Raw genomic sequence first — 27,172 nt, forward strand, 5'->3', positions numbered from 1 at the left:
ACTTTCTATTGGGGGTAAGGGCTGGCATAAAGGTTAAAGTGATTACCTCACAGGCAGAAGGTACAGGGTTTGATTGTAACATCTAAAGGGAAATTGGCTAAGCTTAAAATGATCCCTTAAGAGCAGCTAGCCTAGTACTTACCCATGAAGCTATGAACCAGAAAAGTGCATGTGTGATAAGTGATATAAATATGAATTACATGCAAGCCATAATGGTGGACATTTTTGCCCGTCAAGGCCTACTGTAATAGACTCTTAGTGGCAATTTCAGCAGTGCAAACTGTTTTGCTACAGATGTCGTTACACAAACTGATGTAGCAGGATGCAAATGAAGTGACAAAATTGATTACATATGTCAACTTTTTTATTTACTTATTTATTTATTTTTCTTATCTGGATGATATCTTACTGTTGCTTGAAGTTTGACCAAGTAATGATCTTTGCAACCCCTCTCTTGATGGAACAGGTAACAAAAGCCCATCACCCACAACTTTGTTTGCCACATCACTGGATGCTGGCAGCACTCAGCAAATGCAGTTTGTAACGAAAGACCCTCTGTGGGTCTTACATTACTGAATGCTGTATCTGCTCATTAAATTTGAATTCTTTGCACCTGAAATACTACGTTTGAATAAGAGAGTTGGTGATTATGGCAACATTTTGCAAAAGCAGGAACCCTGCTGGCAGCTATAATTTAATGCATTTGTATAGTCAGGCCTAATAAATCACATAGCATGAAGCATATTTTAAGATCCAGACATTAAAGTAGTAACATGATACATTTTATTTGTCTTTGACAGCTTTTTATAATTTATTGCTTACTTGGCAGAACTGACTGATGATATTATGATTGTATTAATTTGTTAACTAATCAAGTGCATTTATTATGATCACATGATTTTTTTCATTTGTATTTAAAGAGTTTGTACTTATATTCTTTGTCTGATGAAGTTAAATAAACTGTTGAATAAAAGTACAAGCTGAATTTTAATAAAACATTTCTGTTTTGAATTGTTCTGCTACAGAGCTGGTTTGCATATTTTGTTAAACTTTGTTTTATTAATATTATTATCACATTAAGAGAACAGTAAGACAATCAAGGTAGAAAGAAACAGGAAATTTCTTGGGCAAGTCAAGCCATGTCTGTATATGTCCAAATGAATCAAAACACTAACCGTGATTGTATCATGCCTGTTTACCAGTTGACAGTGAGAGAACTGTGAGAGGAAAGTGAAGGAAAGCCATTAGTGAAGCTTTTAAATATCTCAGGGAAGGCTGAAGAGTCCAAGAGAACAAAACAGTTCTAAAAAGAGATTTACTGAAACAAAAGGGAAACACCACACATCTATGTCATTAATAGCTATGCAGCAATGTGCGGAAATATTTCTTCCCTAATAAGATCGTACTTGCATGGCAAATATTGAACAAACTTGAAATGAATTAAACAAACCTTAGACAATTTTTGAGAAGGGAGAGAAATCGCAGACTGTTGAGATCAACAGAATCAGCACCATCTAGGCAAAGATGTCCTTAGCCATTGTCAAAGTCTTCACTTCCAACTGTTTATGTGAGCTTCAGATATTTATCTGTGATCTATTTGCACTAACAATAAACATTTCAGTGACTGCATAGCTTTTATATTCAGGAAACAGACCATGCAACAAGGGAGTAGAAGCAGACTTGAATATAATTGGAATTTCAACCAGGTTTCTGTGTCACTCTGAGTTAGTCTCTAACTCAGATAACAGTATTGTGTAAAAACATAGACACGTGCCTAGCTGGATTTCTATTAAATCATAAGAAGTAAGCCAAGAAAAATCAAGCCTGGATTTCACAAGGACATGGATTACAGAGGCTAGGATTCTGAAGGAACAAGGCATCAACTAGGAAATATTCAAGCCATAATAACAACTCACAGACTTGATACCTCCATGACACATGACAATTCTCCAACTGCAATGATTCTTAGATTTCTCATCCTTTCCAACAGCTTCAAACAGAATAAGCACTTGAGTCTGCCATAGCCTGGGTGCAGTGTCACATGCCTGGCACTGCCTGAGCTGAGCATTAGGACTGGTTTAAGTGCATCACATGTACCAGGCATCCAGGCTGCAAAATGCACATACACTTGGATATTATCAGTATAACAACCAGACAGTTTATACCAGCTGATGATTGGCAGCTGGCACAGAGGATTAGGGCTCCGAGCTGCTTCCTATAGTAAAGGGTACAGGGTTTGAGTCTTTCCACCTCCACTTGTCTACTGTGTTTCTCTTTGTAAATTACTTAACTGGACAGTACTCCTGGGTCACCCCAAAAAAAGGGATAGATGTCCAGTGAGCACATCTGACTAACAGATAAAATAATAATAGCAAAATAATGTTCATGATGACTGGGGAGGTAAAGCAATCCAAACAACAAAGGTGAGAGGGAATCTTATGCTATACTGCAGACTGAGAATTCTTGGGACATGAACAAAGCTGCCAAAAAATCCTGTACTTGTTCTCTTGAGGACAGTCTCAGATCTGTTGATGGATGGAACGATGAGCCTAGAGTGCTCCCTTGGGGCAATGCATAGGTCTTTGTGTCCTGAGCAGTAAATATGAGAATATTCAGAACTGCCCACTGCCATGAATTTCTAGCTCTGAGGAAGACTGTCACATACCCTGATTGCAGTGTCAATCTCACCAGGCATACCCTATGCTTTCTTATATGAGATTGTTTCTAGTGCACATTAAAACAAGGATCCCTCCATAGTTTAGTGTTTTCAACCAATAGTGTTCCAAACAGCAAAGCTTTGTGTGTGTGTGTGTGTGTGTGTGTGTGTGTGTGTGTGTGTGTGTGTGTGTGTGTGTGTGTGTGTGTGTGTGTGTGTGTATATCTGTGTGTGAGTGTGTGCCTGTGTTTTTGTGTGTGCGAGCATGTGTGGGTGCATGTGTGTCTGTTTGTGTGGTATGTATGTGTGTGCGCACATGTGCATCTGTGTGTGTCTGTATTTGTGTGTATGTGCACACGCACACATGCATGTGTGTAGGTAAAAACTGAATGAGAAGCACAGAACACTGCTTGGCTTATCTTAACATAGTTTTAAGGGATTTTATTTTTGTGTGGCTACAATGTCTTATGATTCACTTTTCCCTCCCCAATATCTAGCAACTGAGCTGAATAAACTGCTTTAGCTTTGATCAATTAAATGGGCCTACATGATGTGATGATTACAAGACTGCAAGGGCACAGGCCACATTTGCTTACCAGACACACTTAATACATGCTGCATTTATTTAACAAATACATCCCAAGTGGTCATAACTTTAAAAATAATATATTGTCTCCAATTAGTTAGTTTAGGTAATACATTTTCTTTTACAGTATTGTGAATAGGATCTGAAGTGTGAATCAATAAAACAATCTCTTACCAGGATTATTGTTTTGCCATTGTACAACACCACCTCAAAGGGGAAGTTATGACTAACAGATGTAGCTTTTCTCACAGACTGCACCTGAGTGAGAGAGAGAGTCAGAGACCACATCAGATCCAAAACTAAGTATGTACATAAACCAACAGCAAGCAGACAAGTCTGAACATTCCTCTCTTTCATTAATTCGCTGTGTGATACAGTTTGTTCGATCTAGGTAAAATAATCAGTAATTACGCATATATAAAACAGCAGTGTAGCTTGTGAAAAGAGAGATTCAAATTCTGAATTCAAATTCCATTTCAGGATTTGGTTCTCCAGTTTCTAACTAGCTATCATGCCTTTTGCTTCCTCACATCAATTTCTAAAAACAAAACTACACTCTAAACTCATGATATAGTACTGTAAGTACTTGTCCATCTCCCCCTTTATCTGGCTCAGTAAATTACTTGTATCATTTAATGCTCACAAGTGCTGACTTCGCAGCTGAGGACCTCCTGTGGTAGATTTATGCTGTACTGCCCCAGCCCAAGGGTTTGTTATTCATATCAGCAGCCCTTTACCCTGCTCTTTTTAATCACTAAGCAAATACATGACAAGAAGAAGGAAAGAAAAATCTGATTAAAATAATAAGCTATGTAAGTCATTCGGTTTGAGTCAGGGTTTAATATACACTCATCAGGAAGATCCTCCCCCTGCATCCATCCCAGTGAAAACCATTTTATTCTTCTGTATAGGAGTGTGTTATTCCTCACTCCCTTTAAATGTTTAACAGTAATATTTGTTCTAAGTAACGTGTGCTTGAGGTCTGCTGAGTACCTCATAGTCTAACAATGGCAAAGACAAAAATGCTACTCAACCCCACATATTTTCTCAGCTACTGAAAATGCAATTTCACCTCTTACAAATGTAAATAGTATAGTTCTTTCAATATAATTCTTTCTCCCAAAATACATACAAATAAACAATTGTTAGTTTGAAATAGAAATTCTAAGCACATAGTACAATGTTCATTGTGACCAGTGCAATCAAACATAGTTTGCTGCTTTCAATGAGTAGTTAAATCTTAGACCTTGTAAATTAATTCAGTAAGACAGTAAACCTTTTCTAAGCCCGTTCTGGTTTACTGCAGTTACACAGATAACTAGTGATGTCTAATGTTCTCATCAAACTAAATAATGGTTCTTCTGAATGATCCGTTCAGACTTTAGTTCTGATTACAGTGACCAGCTCTGAACTCATATGGCCAACTTCTTCAGTTCCACCATATTCTGCCTCTTTCTACTGATATGGTGAAATACTAACTCCTATAACAACCTTAGTGCCTCATACATCTTCTGCCTTTGCAACTGACTAAATTAGTCCCATTCACCTCAGTTAAATGTTGTACCTTAAAAATGACTAAATCAAACTTTGAACCCGACAAGTAATCTAGTAACTCTGTGACCCTTGCAACTAGCTCAGTCAGGTATGTACAGTCCTTCAACTGACCGGTGCATCCCGTTTAATGCCTCTAACAAGTGGATCAGTCTGACCAGTTACAGCAAGTGCACTCTTGCAATATTCAGGCCAGTCCCCATTTTCTGCCATTTACTAATTCTATACTGAAAATGCTCAACTAATCAGATCAAATCTTAACTAATAGGACTGGTTTTCACTATCTGCTTTTTATGACTAAGGTAATAAAGCCCAACAATTATATTTGATCTGTACTGTCCCTATATCTGACTTCATGAGACCATATCTCTATAACTGCTGTCAGATTGTACTTGCTATAAATGTCGCTCACTAACTGACTGTAAAGAATTTATCACTGATTTATGATACATTTTAATGATAACACAATAAATAAGTTAAAAACTTAATTTAATGAGACATAACTGAACCTCTGCTAACAAAACAGTGCACATTCTCTGTGGCAGGAAACACAAAATTCAAACTTTCTTTTGCAGATACTTACATAACGAAGATCTATTTTCCCCCACAGAATACCCTATAAGATAGAAAGATAAAATTCAGGTCAAAACAGCATTTCAGAATAGCATAAAGTATAAAAGAAGCACATTTACCAGCTATCTGTATGAAGCAAAGCTGTTTCGTTAACATCCAGTCTAATCAAAGGAGGAACACAGTACTGTATCACTGCACAGATGGGTGTGTTCCACTCAGAGTAATCCACTTCCCCTTTACTGATATCCCAGCCACTGCATACCGTAAACAGGAAAATATGCACTACCCAAAATTCCTCTCAGGGAAAAATTACCTGTCATTCAAATGTAGACTCAGACCCTTCTAGAGTACCGTCTAACAAGTTAGTATTAAACAATGTTTAAGTTCTGAAGTAAGCATTTGTCTGATCTGCTGATACCCATTTCTTTCTGTATTTACGTTTCATTTTTTTTTACAATAAAAGTATTTAATCTGAGATCAGTATCTCTAGTCCCTTCACTTCCTGTAATTCAGCTACTTGAATGCAGCTGACATCACAGTCTGTGACTGTTTCTATAGTAATGGGCTGAAATGTCAAAATCAACAAAGCAGTAATACAATGAGTACAGTGGTACCCGCACTTTCTAGCATGCTTTAGAAATGTATCACTGCATTTTAGTGTTTAAAATTTAGTTTATAGCAGTTTTAAACAGATTTATATTCTTTAACTTAGAAAAAGGACTTTTTAGAGGAGCAGTTATTAGCGAAGGCACCCCTGTCTGGGGCATGGAGCAATTATTGGGGTTTTCTCTATAGAAAGCAGGAAGCTTTTTTTTAGGCACATTGCTTAGCCTCCATGGCTGTGAGGTCTCAAGTCCATCTTCACTTCTGTCTCATGACATTCTATGATCCCTTAACTTGTTACTTGTCCATTTAACTGTCTGTTGTTGCCTCTTGGAAACTTGCTCAAATGTTTTTACCAGTATAGGAGCCCTAATATGAAGAAGAAACATAGTTGCTTCATCTGGTACTGCTGAGAATCTGAATGCTGTGTGTATATGTGACACAGAATTAGAATGCCCCAAGTCAGTGGCATATGATATCTGTGGTTTACAAGTATACAATTCTACAGTCAACAATGATCATTGCAACAGAGTTACTGCAGTGATGTGTGAAGCCTGAAGTACTAGAACTGAAATACTGCAATGAAACACCAATCTGCAACTTCTGAGAAGAAGAGAACGTGGAAGAAAAGTGTCTCTCCAAAACAACACACGTATACAAACATAATGATGTGCAATCATGTACATGAGCTCACGCACACACACACACACACACACACACACACACACACACACACACACACACACACACACACACATGAACAAACACAACAGAAACATGCAAAAATACACATGCACTTATGCATACACACGCACACATACACATTCATATATTGTATTCATGCATATGCAGACACACACACACACACACACACACACACACACAAAATAGAAATACACTCACACAAACACATTGAATGTAACAGAAACACGTTTGCACTTCCACTTGTGCATGATCTCTTTCACACACTTAAACACAAACACCAAATATAATATATACACATATCTACACACTCATATTACTACAGACACACATATGCAGCTACACGTATATGTGTGTGCATGCACACATGCCTGTGCACATGCACATACAAATAAACATGGACACACTTGTATACATACATACACATATGCCTCCACATGTTCATATTGGAATACATACACACACACACACACACACACACACACACACACACACTTACATGTGCACATACAAATAAATATGCAGACACTTATTTACATACATACACACATGCATACGCTTCCACATGTACATATTGGCACACAGACACAGATGCACTCAAGAAATGTAATAAATCATGTTAATGCAGTATGTTCACCAGTCACACTACTGCTTCTGTAGAATTATGTTGGCATGTGGCATGATAACATTTATTACTGTAACTGTCTCTGGAAAGAGAAGTTGAAAACAGAAACTGTACGGCATGCAGACTGAGACTGCAGACACTAAATTCCTGTTTTAGCATGTCCAGGAGAATGCGGAATTTAGTTTCCCTGGTTACTGTTCAAAGAGGTGATAGTGCACACTTGTCTTTACTTAACACACATTGTCAAAGAAAATATTCCATACTTGATGCCAATAAGAGTACTCTAAGTGCAGTTATGGACAATGCCAGTCAGAAAGTGTGTAGTATAGTGGCTAACACATTGCCTGCTAAATCAAGAAGCAGTAGGTCCAATTCCTTGTTGAGAGTTAAAGGTTAATTGCACAATCATAGCCAAGTAAGCTGTGTGTCACATGCCATTCCCCTAGCTTCTTTAAAAGAAAAAAATATTCTGCAGTCAAGGCTGCAGAAAAAAAAAAACAGATATTTGTGGTGCTGAAGACCAGCATTTTGAGGGAGCCACAGCTATAAAATGGCCAGCAGAGAAAGACAAACAGAAGGAAGGTGGTACTATGAAAAGGTTGGATGACTGAATGAAAAATCCCATGCATGTCATCCTGAATTCAAAAGTGCAGAACCCTCAATCAGATTCCCCACCACCACACTATATCACTTGGTCTGAAGTATGGAGACTTTGGTGCTAATATAATTTGTAAAGCAGTGTAGAAGGTGTGGTCCCTACAGTTCTTTTTTGTTTTGTTTTTTTGTTTTTTGCTTTGTTTTGCCAGTTGGGATTTTTATGGTTCTAGATTTAGACCTGTGTTTTCAGGATTCTGCAATTTAAAATTGTGCCATTCAAACGCTACTTTTCTCTTCCTCCAGTGTCATAATACAAACTGGTAATCCTTACTGGGAAGTGAAGCACTGACTAGGAAGAGGCGTGCCTGCTGGAATCATAACAATGTCCCATCAATCCCAGCTTCTTTGAGTTTATTTGATGATGGTGTGAAAGAGGAAGGAATGAAGCAAACTACATATTTCCTAACAGTGCAGATGATGCTACTTTGCAAATCCAGGCCTCTGACTACAGCTGTCACACATCCTAAGGCAGTACAAAAAGGTTTAAATAAGCCTCCACTCTGCTAAGGCAGTGTAGCAGTAACACCACAAGGTGGCAGTAGCTTGGCTGAGGGCTCTTGACAAAAAGCAGTGCTTCAAAAAAGAAATTGATAAACAAATTAAAGTGTACAGTTGTGACTAGTTATCTGGAAAAACATTCAGACTTTGTACAGTGATGTTTCACATGCACATGACAAGCATCAGTGCCTATATCAGTAGAGGGTTGTTGGAAGTGAGAAGAAATCTGAGTGCTCCGAAGTCTCCTCCTTTGGGCAAGAGAACTGTTTGCCAGATAAAGAGAAACAGTAGACGCTAGAGGCAGGTGTATGTGACTGCTATACCAAGGATAGAGCACAACAGCAGTTAATCATCACCACAGATCTCCCTATACATTACAGAGCAAGCACACCTGCTGAGTAAAAAATAATTAGCAGAAGATGATATTCCAATTTAGAGAGAAGAGACTTTTTGACTAGTAAAAATCAGGCTGAAAAGGAGAATAAATAAGATAGCAGAGTTAAGTTGAGATACTGCTGTATTAGTTATTGTGTCTATATGGTTTGAAAAAGTTAGCTGGGGTCGTTCTTCTATACCACACACATATACATAAACACTCATAGCTGGGGCCAGTATAGAGTGTCCAGTCTACCTACTGTATGTCTTTGGAATGTGGGAGGATGCATAAAGAAAACCCATGTGAAAACAGGGAGGACATGCAGACTCCACACAAAAGGCATCCCAGCTAAGAATCAAACCAGAGAACCTCTTCCTGTGAGGCAACAATGCTACCCACTGCACCACTGTGCTACCCCTGGTCATATCTGCAAAAATCCCAGTAGTGGCCAGACAATCATTACTGCTGTAAGCGAGAGATTACTGACTGCATGTGCAAGATTAAAAGACAACTGTTATAATAACAAACAAAATGAACTATCTGTGCATATATTATCAATAATGAACCTAGATTTGACCTGTGTCACTTGTTGAAAAAAATCATTTGAGAGTGATAGATTTAATTCTGTAACACTGTATATATTTTAATGTAGACCATAAATCTTCTATGCAAGTCTCGGTAAAACCAGTATTTGAGGATAATGTGGCTCTTTTTCCTCATATGAAAACAAATACAGATGATCTGAGTGAGTACAAATGTATTATAAGAAAAACAAATAAATGTAGTAGGGGACTGGAATATGAAAAGAAATGAATGAAATCACCGTCTACATTCTTAGTTTTGCATAGAGTATTTAAAGGCAACTTCTGCCTATTTTTAGTGCCTCGTTAGATCCATTCTTTTTGGATTTCTCAGTTTAAATTATAATGCACACAGAGGTAACCCAAGGGGCCAAATTCAGAAAGAGCCCTGACATGAGTGGCAAAGCTGCTGCAAAAGAGCTATCGTTTAACATGATCATGAAAACCAATAATTCAAAAACACATTAGTTGCAATGAGGACATACTTCATTATCAGTTAATTTGCATGTTTCTGAATTGTACAGTGATTACCATAACCCCTAACGAGCACAATGCTGCAGTAATCACCACAGATGTCCCATTATCCCATTGGTACAGGCACCCCCTCATTCACTTTCACACACAGCACTCAAAAAACCAGGAAAAAATCTCAGTAGAATCAGGTACAAGTCCAGAAATAACCATCAACAATCAGGGACTCTTTTAAAATATTAGTTCTATTAACTTGAGACATTGACAGAATATGAGAATTTGAATTACTATACATTTTCTGAAGTAAAATATGTCCATAACACTAATTATTGTTATAATGTATTAAGTGTAATTCACCACCTTTTCTCCAAAACTCACCAGCTTTAGGCTAGATTAAGGGGGACAGAGCTAACATTTGAGTTAAATGAGGTACATCCTTGAAAATCACAGACAGTTGAGAGGTATGCTGTCAGACACACACATGCACATACACACACACACACACACACACACACACACACACACACACACACACACACACACACACATACACACATACACAGGGATACATCCCCATGCCTCCCAAATACCCCTAGTTGAACAGGGCATCCAAGGTTTAGTCTCTTATAATCTATGTGGCCCTGACATGAGCCAATGCAGTTGGTCAATAATATCAGACATTAGAGTTTCATAGCTGCCATTTTTCATTTGCAGTTTCTTGCTGCAAAATCAGTTGTTCTATTAACTTTTTAAGTTAAGTAAAGTAAGAGCTAAAAAGTTTTCTAGGTGTCTAGTGCCCCCTGTATTACAGAGTGCACATTAGTTTAAGGAGAGTTGAGAGATATGGAAGCCCCCCCCCCCCCGCAATAACCCCATCCTCACACACAAACACATACAAATACATATACACATATTACACACACACACACAAACACACACACACATACACACACACACACACACACACACACACATATATGCACACACACATATACATGCACACACTCACACACACACACTCATAGACATTACCACAGAATCATACACAGACACTCACAGTACATTGAACACATCTCTCATCACCCAATTCCACTCATGGACAAGCTCACCCATCCACTCATGCAAACAGTCAAACACAAACACACACACACACACACACACACACACACACACACACACACACACACACCTTCCCTACCTATTCCCTAGCTAAGCCAACTACTGCAAAACCTCAGGCAGACACACATTCTCACACAAGCAAACATACACAACCACACCACCACTACCTGTACGCCAAGCTCCCCAGCACTTACCTCCAACACAATCTTCCTACTGAAAATCTGCAAACATTTGGCTAGGTTAATTAACACAGTCAGAGCTGGAGATTTACACAGCTGAGCTGTCCTATAAATCACTTGGCTGAATAAATCCCTTACCACAGGCATTGCCATTGAGAACACATGACTAATTATCACATGCTACTTCCTTGGAATGCCTCAATTACATTTGTGGTCAGCCAGAGAGACAGCCCACCACTGTGCTATACCTCATTGTGCACAAGCATGGCAGTAGGGCCCTCTGTGAATTGGAAAAGGCTACCAGTAACTGTTGGTAAAAATGTATAGTTGTAACAAGAAAGTGGGCAGAAATAGCTTATTCCCAAAGCTAAGGAATAACTGCCATTACACATATGAAAAAAGTCCAAACTAATTCTAAAAAAAACAACAAATATACAAGAAAAAGAAAGTACAGATATGGATTAAGACATTTCAGCATTTCTGAGGATGAAAGGGCTTAAGTTTGAACATATACAATTAATATAAATGTAGTAATTTTTGACTTGCTGCAAAACTGATTTCAATATACAGAAAAAATATTATTTGGATTTAAAAGGTCAGTTTTGACCTGGAGATGTCATAAAGCAAGTTTCAAACTATGGACCAGTTTTATCAGCAATAAGTAGTACAGGCTTCTAACCTCTGAGTTTGTGTATTTTGCATCACATTGTCAACATACTTGTTTTATGAATGTACTTCATGAAATGTTCTAAAAATGTTAAAAAACACAACTTGCTAGACAGATAATTAGCATTAATTCTATTCATCATTCACATATGTAAACTCCCTTGTATGATCAACACACAAATGACCAAACCACAGAAAAAAGAACAGCATATGCATGGATAGATATCGACTTACCTCATCAGTGACTGCATTCGCTACCTGCAATACTCTAATGAAAGTGATCACAAATGTAAAGCAAGGGGTGGTTGAGTTGCGTGTGAGTGTGTGTGTGTGTGGTGTGTGTGTGTGTGTGTGTGTGTGTGTGTGTGTGTGTGTGTGTGTGTGTGTATATATATATATATATATATATATATATATATAAAATACACATGTATGTGTACATACACATATATAACAGAGAGATATACTTGTATGCAAATATATCTTTCAAGCTATCTATATATATACATACACATATATATATATATATATATATATATATATATATATATATATATATGTGTGTGTGTGTGTATATACACATATATTTATGTATAGGAATATGAGTTAGTATATTTATAGCTATATAATTATTTTTTAAAGTTGAGTCTTGCAAACATCGCACTTCAACAAGCATTTATGCTCGAAACACAAAGCAATGAAAAAAACAAAAAAAGAAAAGAAATTACTATTTTTTTTCCATGGAAGCAAGCCACCCTAAACACCTTCTCCCAGCAACTAATATATATATATATATATATATATATATATATATATATATATATATATATATATATATATATATATCTATAAGAACTCTAAGACTGCACTGCAGTGGACAAAGGACAAACTTAAATATTCACTGGTCTGTGATCTCATACAGAGAAAAAGCTGGTACATGTTGACCAAATGCATTACGATCATCAGTACCAGTTTTTTCAGACCCAGTGGTATAAAGGGATGAAATCTAACTATGAACCAATGACAAGGGATCAAGTAGTAGCTCCAGAGAGTGACGGTGAGGCAGGGGAGGATGCACAGCACCTACCCAGTGGGGATTGGTGGCTTCGCAGCTGGCTGTTTCTGCTTCTTCAGGGGGTTATAGCAGAGGTCACACATAGTACAGAAAACAGCAGACAGGAAGAACATAGTCTGTGGCTGCCCAAGCTGATGATTGTAGCTTGTGCCTTAATAAGAATTGAGCATGTTTGGACATGGTGAGAGCATAGACAATCATCGAGGTATTGCTGGTGGGCATGTCACTACCATGGAATGGGTTTTGGTTACATAAATACAAAATTACTAACCTTACAGTCTCTGATGCTTGTGTGGTTGATGGCTGGTCTATGCACAAGATCTCCCAATGAGAGGATCTAGAAACTGAGTCCCCACTGTCAGCAAACCAGGGCAAATATACTATTGGAGAGACCTGATGATTACAGACTAAGAGGCAAAAAGACAAAGTAAAAAAGAAAGAAAATAGCACACACACACACACACACACACACAAATATACTCTATAAAATTACCCCAGTGCACACTCCCACTCTGATGAAACACATCACAACACACACCAAAACATAAAAAAAACACTTTGCGTCTTCTGCAAGGAGGCAAATTCCCTACACACGCCTACACCCTAACTACTTTACATTTACAACCTCCACATTTGCACAACAGCAGGAAAATGGCATATTTCCAATGTTTGTTTTGCAGCAAACTTGGACACAACACAGCCAGCACCTTAAAATTGGTTGTGCAAACTGTTTAACAAGTCTTCTACTCAATGGATCAGGACAAGGCTGAAAAAATTTAGCTAGTTGCAACTTCAATCCATTGAAATGAACCTGATATATATATATATATATATATATATATATATATATATATATATATATATATATATATTATTTTATAGAAATGACTGGTTGCTGACTGTAAAGCGAAACTAATCTCATAACGTTGGAAGGCACAGAGTAATGCATCTGTGAAGATGTGAGGTATTGATGACTATGCCAGGAGAAGTAAGGTAGTGTGTAACATATGCCAGAATAGCTAGCTGGAGTTTTGTAAAGAATTATATGTCATTTGTATATCAAACTGCCTCTCCTCCCCTTTTACTATTCTTGCAGCCTGTGCTGTGTTGTCTCTTTTAAATGAAGTATGGTAGTAATCTTAACTTTGTGTTATTCTATGCAGACTAGCATAGATTCCTTTATACTGACTGATATAGCAGGGTTCCCTAGACAAGGCAGTCTTATTCCTATCTCCACTCTTTCCCTTTCCTGCTTTGATGACACTATTTCAAGTTACTCACACAGCAAGTACTATACAGTGACTGCACCATTGCTTAGATCTATAAATCACAGTTTTACAAACTCTACTCTGCAGCAGTATCTTACTGTTATTTATTTCCTTCTTCTTTTACTCCTCTCCCTGTTTCACACAGACCAGGTGTAGCCCATTCCATTTGCCTCCTTATGCTCGGGCTCACTATGCTCCCCTACTCTACCCTCATTCCCACCCATCCCATATCAGTTACATTTATACCAACACTAACTCCTCCCTCTGCATCTCTTTCAAGCAATCACTCCCTATCGATATCCTCTATCTAGTCACATTGTCTCAGTCTCCACCACATCCCATTCCTATTATTCTTCCTCCAGCAAATCATAACATACACACATCCCATACCTCATCACCCTGCATCAGCCATCCACCTCACCCATCACATTCACTCACTATGATCCCTACCACCCTTTAAATTATACAGCATGTTTCACAGTAATTTTACCACACTCCCCCTCATTTCCCTACCTCTCATTCTTCTTATATATGCTACATTATTAAATCCCCTGAACCTCCTCATAAGAGACAAATCCTCCACATCCAATACATCCCTAGAAACAAAGACAGATACCCTCTCTAATATATCACCCACTCTATATAATTCTGGCATAGTAGTATTCACCAAATTCAAATTCTACATGACTCCCCTAAACCCATACTCCCACCAATAATAAAACTGAAGCATTTAAATAAAAGCCCTCCTCAAACACCACACAAAAATAGACTCCTACTTAGCCCTTTGTGGTGAATTCCATCCCAACCCAGGTCCTTCCTCTACCCTTACCTCTTCCAAAACTTCTTCCCCTAAAAATCTACTTTTAATCATTTTAATCTGTGTAGCATCTGTAATAAAACTACATAACTCCACACATGGCTAACCCAGCACTTCCCTGATATACTTGCACTCACTGAAACATGGCTCAAGCCACATATAACTACTCCCACCAGGCTACAACATAAGAGCAGAACAAACTCAAAAAAAGGTAGAGATGTAGCCTTAATCTACCCTGGTGCTCTCACCCTACTCCCATATCCCAAACTCACCCACCCCCATTTGTACTGCCGAAATTCTCTTAGCCACCTTAAAATCAATAACACCAAACAACTATGCATCACAGTCCTATATATATATATATATATATTCCACCAGGAAATAACATCCCCATACTAGTAGACGTCCTATCCCGGACCTCACAAAACATTTCCAGTGAAACCATCATCACTGGGGATACCAACATAAATTGACGAAATCTAAACTCTGACTACCCTACCAATAGCATCAACCTACATGGATTTACTCAACTCTTCTCTGCTCCAACTAGAATTTCAAAAAATAAGGACCAAGGGGCTACTCTTGACTTGATCCTAGTTTCCGATCCCACAAATACACCAACTCCAAAACCCTTCTGAATAACTTAAGTGACCATTTACCCACCTACACAAACAGAACCATAATCCATACCACCAAAATCCATACCTATAAAACCTCACACAATTTGTCTATCTTCAACCAACTCCAATTTAACTCAATGCTGAAATCAATAAACTGGTCCATACTAAAAACCCTACCACTAGATGATGCCATCGGTCACTTCAACAAAATATTCCTTGATACCATTAACAACCTAGCCCCTCTCCACACAAAAGGAATAAATACTAATCATGTTTCCTGGCTAACCAAACCTACCAAAAACCTACTAGCAACAAGAGACAAAACCTGGCAAGAATGGCAAAAAAACAAAAATGACCCAAATTACCAAAAGTATAGATAGCTATGCAACCAAGCAAACAAAAACAAAACATTATGGCAGACCATATCTCAGCTTCTCACCCCTGGGGCTAAAGAAAACCCAACCCCTGATACCTAGAAAAACCCCATCCTAAAGAGCAGAAGCTTTCAACACACATTTCCTAGATAGTATACACAATGTATTCAATCCTTCCAACAATCCCACTAACTATCACTGCATGCACAATCCCAGCCCCTCCCAAACAATTACTAAAGACCCCTCATCATCTTCCTTTCTCCCACAGAACTCAATTGCAACTGAACAACATCCCCCTCTCCTTACTTTCCAACCTGTACCCACTCACCACATACTCGGGTTACTCCTTAAACTAAAACCCTGTTCTCCCTCCGCTGACAACCTCCCACCAGAGTACTTAAAATATGCCGCTGATACTATAGCTTATCCTGTCAGCATACTCATCAACTGTTCCATCTCAGAATCCTACATCCTTACAATTTGAAAAAAGCTATTATAACCCCCTACACAAAGGTGGTAAGTGCAATGACATTACCAATTACCGCCCCATCTCTATACTAGCTCCCCTATCCAGACTTAGAAAAATGCATACATAAACAACTACTTAATCATACCTATAAAACAATTTACTTCCCCCACCCAACATGGTTTCAGACCTTCACATAGTACAACGACTGCATTAAGCTCCTTCACAGATACAGTCAACAAAGCCAGGGATGCCGGACTACTAACCTCAGTAATGTTTCATGATCTATCCAATGCCTTTGATACTGTTTCCCAGCCAAAACTATTACAACTCTCTACCCTAGGTCTTTCCCCTACAACTCAACAATGGTTCAACAGATATTTAACTGACAGACAACAATCCATAAAATGACAGGGAACCCTCTCAAACTATCTACCTAATAGCACTGGAGTTCGTCAGGGGTCTCTTCTCAGACCATTACTCTTTAGCATTTTCATTAACAACCATCACTCCTCCCCCCACCAAAGCTCCCTAATCCAATATGCCAATGATTCTACGATCATTTCCTCCTCCTCTAACAACATAAAACACTTTCAGCATCCAACTCAAATTGCCTTCATTTCCACTAAGACTTGGTTAAATAATGCACAGCTCCTGCTGATCCCAATCAAAACTAAACTCCTCCTTTTCACTCCCAAAAGTCTCTCAACAGACTTTAAGATCACTTCACAACAATACTCGACTAGAAGTTGTTTCCCAAGCCAAACTACTAGGAGTGACCATAGACAGTAAACTTTCCTTTGATCTACATATTCACAATGCAATCAAAAAAACTCACTACAGATTAGGAATGCTATACCAGCACAAAAAGACATGAACCCAACCATCAAAGCCACCATGGCCTCTACTTACCTGCTCCCCTCTCTTCTCTACGGTGCTCCCATTTTGACATATGATTACCCTAAAAAACAAACTGGAATCCTGCTATAAAAAATTGCTAAATTTGCTATCAACACTCCCTATAACATGCATCACTGCACAGCTTTCAGTACCCTCAACTGGCTCAAACGTCCACACTTCCTAGACCACCTACAACTCAATATGGCACACAAAGTTATACATTAGCCTAATAACTGCCCAGCTCTCAACTCGCCCCTCCAAACCTACAAACTCACCAGGTCCCTTTGATCAGAAGACAAGCAACTAGTAACCCTACACAGACCAAACAAAAAGGCTGGACAATGTCTATACTACTGTAGCAAAACTCTGGAATGCCTTACCAACTAACATCAGATCTCTAACAAACCAGAAGAATTTTAAACTCACACTAAAAAATCACCTCCGAGATACAAGCATTTTCCTCTGTTTCAAACCAACCTAGCAACCCCTTCCCCACCCCCTCCCTATCTTCCACTCCCTTTACTCTTCTATACTTTCTCCCTTCCCCTGTCTTGCCTCTCCCTGACCTTTCTTTTTGCACTCTACCTTACCCTACCATGCATCACCCCTCAAAAGAAACAGCAGCCAGATTATTAAACTCCCCATTTCTCTCTGCATATTTCGCTGGAAATCTTACTGATGTATATTACCTAACCTTTTCTCTTAACCCCTTTTCCATAGGTCTGCCTATAGTCTACCTAAGCATCATTGCAGAAGTCTATCAAACTATATAAACTTCATCATAATGTATGTACCAACAGCCTACCAAAAGGATTATAATTAGATAAACTAACTGTATTATCTATATATCTGTATTGCTTGACTGTAATATTACTGGTGTAAATGAATATCTGTAAGTTGTAAATGAATGTCTGTATGTCAATAGTGACACCTGTAACTTACTGTAAGCTTTACTCCCACATGTAAATGTAATTATCACTGAACTGTCATTTGTCTTTTTTTTATTTTGTGGAGCTTTTTTCCCCAGACCTCCACTGAAAATGGGCTCCTGACTCAGTCAGACTTTCCTGGTCAATAAATGTCAAATAAATAAATAAATAAATATTGAATTTTACCTTTATTTTTTTAATTAATGTTTTTAATTTGAACATTTGAATATTTAAATAACTCATTTCCAAACAGCACTGCTTCTGAAACTGCCTCCCTCCTTAACAATTATTTCAAGAAAACTATTTAATACCTCGCACAATATACAAAAGAGTACTTCTCACTCAACACCTCCATTATCTCATAACAAAACTCTCCCCAATGCTTTTTCTTTCCAACCAGTCACAATTACTACAATTAAAACTCTAATTAACAAAATTAAACCCTGCTCTCCCTCAGCAGACCAACTGCTCTCTCATTTCCTAAAAATAGCTGTACAATCTATCAGCTACCCTGTCTCTATTCTTATTAATCATTCCATCTCAGAAGCCCTGGTCCCTGACATTTGTAAATCCTTCTATACTATCCCTCTACACAAAGGTGGCAACTCTACAAATCCCTCTAACTCTAGACCAATTGCTATCATATCCCCTATCAAAAATCTTGGAAAAGTGCATTAAAGTTCAGCTACTCAAACACCTTCTCAATAACAATCTCATCACTCCTACCCAACATGGCTTAGGCCCCACCATAGCACTTCTACTGCATTACTGTCATTTACCCAAATAATATCTGAAGCTCATGACAATAACCTCCTCATCTCCAGTCTTTTCCTCAATCTTTCAAAGGCCTTTGATACTGTCTCTCATTCTAAACTTCTAACTAAACTCTCAGATCTCCATCTCTCTACCTCCTCCATCAACTGGTTCTTTAGCTATCTCTCCAGCAGGCAGCAATCTGTCCGCTGGCAAACTGTCCTCTCTCCATTCCTCCCTGTTAATACTAGAGTTTCCCAAGGATCAATTCTGGTCCCCTCCTGTTTAATATATTCACTAATAAACTTCACTCTGCTACTAAACTCTTTACACTTCTACAGTACACTGATGACTCCACCCTCATTACCTTTGCCCACAACATCCCTGATCTACTAGCTCTCACTCAACAAACCTTTTCCTCAGTCAAAATCTGGCTCTCTGATAACCAACTCATATTAAATCCAAAAAAAAAAAAAAAACAAACTCCTTTCTTCCTCCCTAAGACACTTAGCACAAAGCCTCTTTCTTTATATCTTCTCTCAACAATACCATTATTAAACCTGGACCGCATACTAAACTACTTGGAGTTATCATTGATGATGAATTAAAATTTGATTTTCATATTCAACAAAGTATAAAAGAGACCCACCAGAAACTTGGACTTCTCTTTATAATCAAAAATATCTGTCACACTCCTCCAAACCCTCCCTCACTCAGGCCATACTCCTACCCTGCCTTCTTTACACTGCCCCTGTCGTTACTTGTGTTCAAACATCTCTTATCACTAAACTAGAGCAAATTTACAACAAAATTGTCAGATTTGCCACCAACCTTCCTTACAAATCTCACCACTGTCTTGCCCTTAAGTCACTCCAATGGCCAGAATTCTCCAAACAGCTGCTTATACCCCAGCTACATATTGCATACTCTATCCTATATGAACCCTCATCCTGTCCCTCCATCTCCAATTTAGTCTACTTCTATATCCCTCCTCATCACCTCTATACTGCCAGTAAACACCTCCTTTGGTTATACCAACCCAACAAAAACATTGGTAAGACCCTTTACAAATACTCTGTAGCCCATGCTGGGAACTCACTCCTTCTCAACATAAGAAGAATTCAGCATAAATGCCTGTTTAAGAAAGAACTTAAACTTTTTCTCCTGATGACTTGGTCATGCCCTTGTCAAACCCCCACTTGAAATTGTCTCCTCTCATCTCATCTTATCTGCTTTTCCCTGTCAAATCTTTTTCCTCCTTGTACTTGCTCAAGCAAACTGTTTTCATACTTTACTCTTTTGTGTAGTATTCTCTAAACATTTTAATTGTTATTTGGCCTATGCTATATACTGTTGTGCTCAAATTTTATAAATTGTACTTGTTAACTGTTATTTTACCTATTCCTTATACTGCTCTGCACAAATTTGTGACTTGTACTATATTTCTGTGACCCTACTTTAATATTTTGTAAGTATCATACTTGTATTATTTATGGAGCTTTTCTCCTTGGGTCTCCACTGAAAATGGGCCCCTGCCTCAGCTGGACTAACCTGGTTAACAAATGTTAATAAATAAATAAATAAATAAATAAATAAATACATTTGTACATATGCTAGTGTTGAAAATGTATTTGTAAAGCTGCTTGTGTTAAAAATGTTCCAACAGTGTGTCCTGCTGAACAGAAAAGAAGTATACATGTATATCAGACTGTACTATTGTAACTGATTACATTAATATATTGTAACAGAGGATACTGGAAGAGAAGAGGTTAATCTCAGCCCAGCTAACTTTGAAAAATAGTCTGACATTAAATTACCTAGTAGGACATAAAGATTGCATCTTGCAGTTCTGATTGCACCAAGAGAAAATGTCTGTGAAAATAAGGACAAATAATCCTGCTGTATTGTCCTTAGCAGTGAATTAATTGCTACCCTGGAAGGGTGGAAGTGTTGAAATGGCTTTATGACTTCCAGATGCTGTAACACATCTTAGCAAAGCTCTATCTGTGTGTATGGTAACACAGATGTATGAGATTCTGGTTCCATTTCTAGTAAAGGAGGGTAGTATGGGAAACAGAAGTCAGATGACCAGATGCATGTGATGTCACTCTGTAAACCAGCACTGAAATGATGTTTTAATACCAGATGACAGAGAAGTCTCAGAGCAGTCTGTTTTTGAAACCTGACATAGAAGGATCACTCACCTACTTCATCTTGCCTGGCTTTTAGTAAGTAACCAGGGAACAATAATTCTGTGTTATTTTAATATTTCATGTGATTGAAACTCTGGTGTTTATTTTAAATATATATTTTGTATCCCCATGTTCTTTTTATTATTTATTATTAAATATATTTAAACTTTTCACTGTGACTGGTCTTTTAGAGAATGTTTTAAACTTTGAGAGTGCTTATATTTATTTTGTGAGAGTGTGGCTGCTCCTGGAAGCCTTACTGCATTGGTCAAACACTACCATTTGTATTAGTATTAATTTCATTTAGTATAATCGGGTACCCTTGTAAGAACTTTAGAGTAACTGTCTTTGGAAAGTCTTGGTGGCAGTTATCTACCTTATAGTCTGGGCAGAGGGGCATAGTTACTAAATCTGTGCCAGCCTTTCCCAGGTGTGTATGTGTATGTAAAAATCAAATCTCAGAGTGTGTGTGTGTGTGTGTGTGTGTGTGTGTGTGTGTGTGTGTGTGTGTGTGTGTGTGTGTGTGTGTGTGTGTGTGTGTGTGTGTGTCAGCTACTTGGAGTAGGGGCACAGAGCACTGGTTTCATAGAGAGGGTGGTGGAGGACTTGGCCGGGACACTCGGCTGATGACTCAACTCTCTGTGCCAGTGGGGAATCTTACTGGGGACCTGGAGAGAGAGAGAAGGAAACCCAGACCCTGGACTGAGTGTGTTCCCTGTATGCTCTTAGGAGAAATTGTGCTTGGTGCAGAGAGCTGCATCTGCAAATACTGTGTACCTATCTTTGTTCCAAGTGAATGTCCTTCACCAGTGTCAGTGGTGAGGGTTCAGGCTCCTTGATTAGTGGCCCAGAGGGGTGATGTCACAGCATCTGACACTTTTTTCCTGCTACATATGCCCTTCAGAGTTAGATGGGTTGCATTCATGATGTACAGAGATAAAGCTGCAACTGGCACTCATATAATTTGGGTCTCAGTAGCAGCCCAGGCACTAAAAGGGCCAATGTAGGATTATGAGTCAAGTAATGAAGCTCTTCCTGTTTATGTTTCTCAGAGGGGAAGGGTCTGAAGACACACTGAAGGTAATTCCATATCATCCGTCTTGTGGGGACCAGACAGCAGAATGAAAACTACTTGTGGGATGGTAGGTACTGCATCATCATGAAGGAGGTGACTACTTCTTCACAAATAATAATTGCCTGCTGTTAGAAAAATATGTATTATATGTGTTTGCTTAATGCTAATTAATAATCAAGGGAATTAATACGCTTTTCATTCTATTTTTCATGCACTGTATTATATATAAATTGAGTTTCATATGAGACTGAAAAAGATGCTTTTTGAAAACTGCAGTATGCTTTCTGAAACTTGCAAGTTGCCCTCTGACCTAGTAACTGCTAGCACAGCAATATTCATGTTTATGCCTTTTGGAAATGTACTTGAGAAGCAGGTGCTTATCTGCTAGGTCAGGAACGAATGAATGAACAATACTATATTCTGTAAATGTAATGATTTTAGACAATCAGCTCTGTTCGAAGCTTGGGAACATGTGCAGCTGCAGTAACTTAGAGATAAAGTAGACAAAGGATTATTAGAGAAATGAACTGCTAGCATTGTGCTTGAATTAGCCATAGTACCTTGAATGGTAACATAACATGTATCTAACTGGGAGTAATCAAGGCCATGTTGTTTTCCTCAGGAAGTTTCACATAAAAATTGATAAATCAGCAGAAATTCATGGGAATGATGGTCAGCAGATGATGATGATGAAAAAGGTGGTAATCTGTTACGTCAGCTTGGTAGGCCATAACCAGTTTGAGAATGTATAAAAATGAAAGTATTTCCTGTTTCTGACCAGACAAACTCTGTAATAGCACATTTTGTCTCCTTGCTGCAAGATTAAAGTGCCTTAACCTGAACCTACCGTGTTTTGATCATTTTTAAAGTATATTTTTCCTTTGACAGTTTGGTCCTTCGGACCGGAAAGTACCTCTCGCTCTAGGCCTAGATTAGAATTGGGCCCGGTGGCATGCATCCATACAGAGAAGAGGCCAAATCAGCTCTTCTGTTCTGAAAGACCTCTGACTGAATTGTCGTTTGAAAGAGGCCAGCCACTGTTTCTAATCTGGGACTGGAGGACGAGTCAACGATCCGGTGGATCAACTCACAGAGGGTCAGGTAAGGAGGAATTACCTTATTTCTGTTTTAAGATCAGGGACTAATTACAGAACTGTTTTTTGTCAGGTAGATTTGCATGTGCAGATCAGGGACAGAAAAAGGGATTACTGTTTTTTGTCATAGATCAGGGAAACAGAATAGGTAGGCAGTTATTCTAAATAAACTGTGAAAAGGTATAGAACTGTGGTACCACGTGATAAAAAGGGTTACGTAACAATTTACAGCTTAGCTAAGGCAACAATGGGAAATCAGTGTACAAAAAGCTCCCGAGACCCTCCCCTAACTGAAGACACAAAGTATATGCAATTACAGCGTGCCGACAATGTTAAGTATTATATAAAATGGGTTGATAAGTATAAATTTGATGGTAATTTAGATAAACTTGCACTTATTAAACTCGTCAGGCAACTAAAAACAGATGCAAAAGGTCAATTAAAAAAGCAACGACAATTAGGAGTCCCTCAGGCACATAGGTGGCTTGAGGAAGCAAATCACAGGAAACAAAAGATTAAAAATTCAAAAACAATGTTCTTAGACAAAGAAGATAATAACTTGGTAATAGCAACGGCCCCTCCTTCGCCCCCACCACTTCCCCTACCAGAATATGAAGCGAGCGGACAAGCTGACCCACCTCCGCTATATCCAGCTGTCTCTACGGCATCAAAACTATTTGTTAGGGATCCTATTGAGACAAGGTCTCGAACATGCGACTTGAGAAAGGAGATTGAACTATGTGAAGTAAATAGACAATCACGAGCTATGAGTGAGGAAGAAATATGTCCACTCATAGAAGTACCAAATCCTCAGGCAGGACAGGCAGGGCAGGATCCGACTCTTTTAGTTTATAGACCGTGGACACCGGAAGATATCCGGAAAGCCACAGAGGGAATTCCCCATCCGAAAGTGAATTTTCAAAAATTTTTAGAAGACTTACAGGGTATGAGATTAAGTTACCATTTGAATGGAGAAGAAGTAGAAAAAGTAGTTAGACAAGTTGTGGGTCCAGATTGGCACATGATCAGTGACAACTGGAATCCCCGTGATGCACAGCTTAGACCACTCCCACATACTAATGCAGAATTGGATGGCAGAGTGAAAGGTCTGACAGACCGAATCTCTGAAAAATGGAAGCCTAGGGCTGATTGGACTTGTATTAATCAGTGCATTCAACAAGAAGGTGAAACAGTTGATAGATATTATGCTAGATTATTAGAGTGTTTTAATAACCACTGTGGAATGCAGATACCAGAAAACCAGACACAAGATTCCTCATATGAACAACAGTTAAAGAATGCATTCTTGAAGGGTAGTATAACTCCCATTAGCAGCTTTATTACAAAGCACATGGTAGATCATTGTACAAGTAGACTACAGCCATTACTTGAATATGCTAGACATGCAGAGAGACATTTTAATAGTAAAAAGAAAAAGAAAACTCAAGTATTTTCGGCAGAAGATGGGTCAGAAGTATTTGTAGTACAAACTGGGAGAAAGGGTAAGAAAAATGCCCAGGGAAATAAGCAATCTGACAAGCGATCAGAAGATTTTGAAGAAAGAAAGAAAAAAGGTGAATGTTTTAAGTGCGTGAAAAAAGGACATTTAGCAAGGGATTGCAGGCTAAATAAGAAGGTGACTACAGAAAATAAGGAAGATGAGGAATGACTATATGATAGTCAGGAATCACTGAATGAAAATAAGCAGGAAAAGACAGGTGCAAATATGATAGCAAGGATAGAGGATGTGACAGAAGGGGTAGAGGATGTACATGAATTTGCAGACATTGAAGAAAATGAAATCTTGGACTTAGCTTTATTGAGCCTAGAGCTATACTTAGCAGATACAAAACCGGAAGTGACGCTTCTGGTGGAGGGGAGGGAAGTCAAATTTTTGTGTGATTCAGGGGCCTCATGGACCCTGATACACCCTTCCAAATTACCAAAAGATTCAGAATCACCAGATTATATACTAGTGAAGGCAGCTAATGGACAGCTGTATCGGGAGCCACTCTCCCATGACATAGCGATAACAGACCCCATTTCAGGGATGACCCAGAGAAGTAAAATTGTGGTTTCTGCAAAATGCCCAGTAAACCTTTTGGGTAGAGACTTAATGCAGATATTTGGTATAGCCATAGTTCCAACCATGCAGGGTATGGAAGCACAGCGACAAATGAATACTTTTGTAGTGCGACCAGAGGGTGAGAGATATTATTGGTACAGCCAGGACTTAGTTACGACTGGTCCAGGGGCAGTAACCGAAGAACTGATGAACGTAGCCATCAGTAAGTCCCCCTTTCTCGACATTGACAAACAGCATTTGTTGCATTGTACTCTATATTACTGTAATAGACCAGGACCTGATAAAGATTATGAGCAGGAATTGTTTCAGAACCATGCGAACACACTAGTGTTACGAAATTTGTACTGGGATGCAGACGGAAACAGTGTAGTAAGCTGTTCATTGCCCCAGGAATTTTTAGCACTTTGCAAATCTAATTGATTACCACATGCTAGCTTAACTAAAAATAGAAATTTGAAATGGACAAACTTAGGTGAAAAAGTCACGATGTGGGAAAAACAGACAGAATTAGAGCCCTCCGAACAAGGAGTACAGAAACAGAAATTGATTTGGAACACACAGACACACCCAGCAGTGCACTCACAGGCTAGTGAGAATAGTTGAGTATTACTCTTATTAGAAGAAGAGGAAAAAGCCTTGCGAAGCATACCAGACATTCTCTGGTCAACAGGGAAATCAGATGTAGGACTTATACGAACAGCAGGACCAGTTACTATTATGCCAAAGTCAGCATTTAGACCCCAGAAAAGACAGTATCCCTTGAGAAAGGATGCAGAGATAGGAATCAAACCTATAATAGCAGCCTTACTTAAGGAAGGAGTCTTAATAGAATCTCCTGATTCACCATGTAATACACCCTTATTTCCTGTCAGGAAAGCAAACGGGGAATGTCGTATGGTCCAAGATTTACAGGCTGTAAATAATGCAGTCATACCCAGGGCACCAACGGTGCCAGATCCGCACACCTTACTGAATGATTTAAAACCTCAACAAAAGTATTTTCTGTGGTAGATATTAGTAATGCATTTTTCTCAATACCGATACACCCCGACAGCCAATATTGGTTTGCATTTACATTTCAGGGGAAATGGTATACATATACTAGATTACCACAGGGATATTGTGAAAGTCCAACGATATTTGCACAAGAAATGGCAAGCAACCTGGCGGGATTTATCCCACCGAGAGGTAGTCAAATTTTACTTTATGTAGACGACATTCTGCTGGCAGCCCCCACCCAGCAAGAATGTAAAGAGGACACCATAGCATTATTACAGTTTTTAGCTACTCAAGGTCACAAAGTAAACAAGGACAAGCTACAACTCTGGAGAAAACAAGTTAAGTACTTGGGATATGTAATATCCAAGGAAGATAGAATATTAGACGAAGATAGAAAAACAGCAATATTACAGGCACCTAGACCAACTACCAAGAAGGAAATGATGTCCTTCCTGGGAACCACTAATTGTTGTCAAAGCTGGATACCAAATTATGCTTTGGAATCTGCTCCGCTGGCCAATTTAATATTCAAAAAGCCGATGGCAGCACAGGATTTATTACAATGGACACCAGAAGCAGAAGCAGCTTTCTGCAAGCTGAAACAACTGATAGCATCATCCTTAGTTTTAGGATTACCAAACTATCATAAGCAATTTATTTAAACTGTAGACTGTAAGCAGG

General features: G+C 38.6%; 1 protein-coding gene across 2 annotated transcripts in view; it reads right to left on the reverse strand.

Moving 5' to 3' along the window:
* LOC122816484 overlaps positions 1 to 27,172 on the reverse strand; it is a 546,741-nt gene that overhangs the window by 410,144 nt on the left and 109,425 nt on the right. For both annotated transcript variants that reach the window (XM_044089308.1, XM_044089309.1), the window contains exons 3-4: positions 5,377 to 5,409; positions 3,417 to 3,500 (exon numbers count right to left, since the gene is read on the reverse strand). In XM_044089308.1, coding sequence (XP_043945243.1) covers positions 3,417 to 3,500; positions 5,377 to 5,409 — 117 coding nt within the window. The remainder of the gene's footprint in view (positions 1 to 3,416; positions 3,501 to 5,376; positions 5,410 to 27,172) is intronic.

Source organism: Protopterus annectens, chromosome 12.part0, assembly GCF_019279795.1.
Source record: "Protopterus annectens isolate FY-2018-M chromosome 12.part0, PAN1.0, whole genome shotgun sequence".
Lineage (NCBI taxonomy): Eukaryota > Metazoa > Chordata > Ceratodontiformes > Protopteridae > Protopterus > Protopterus annectens.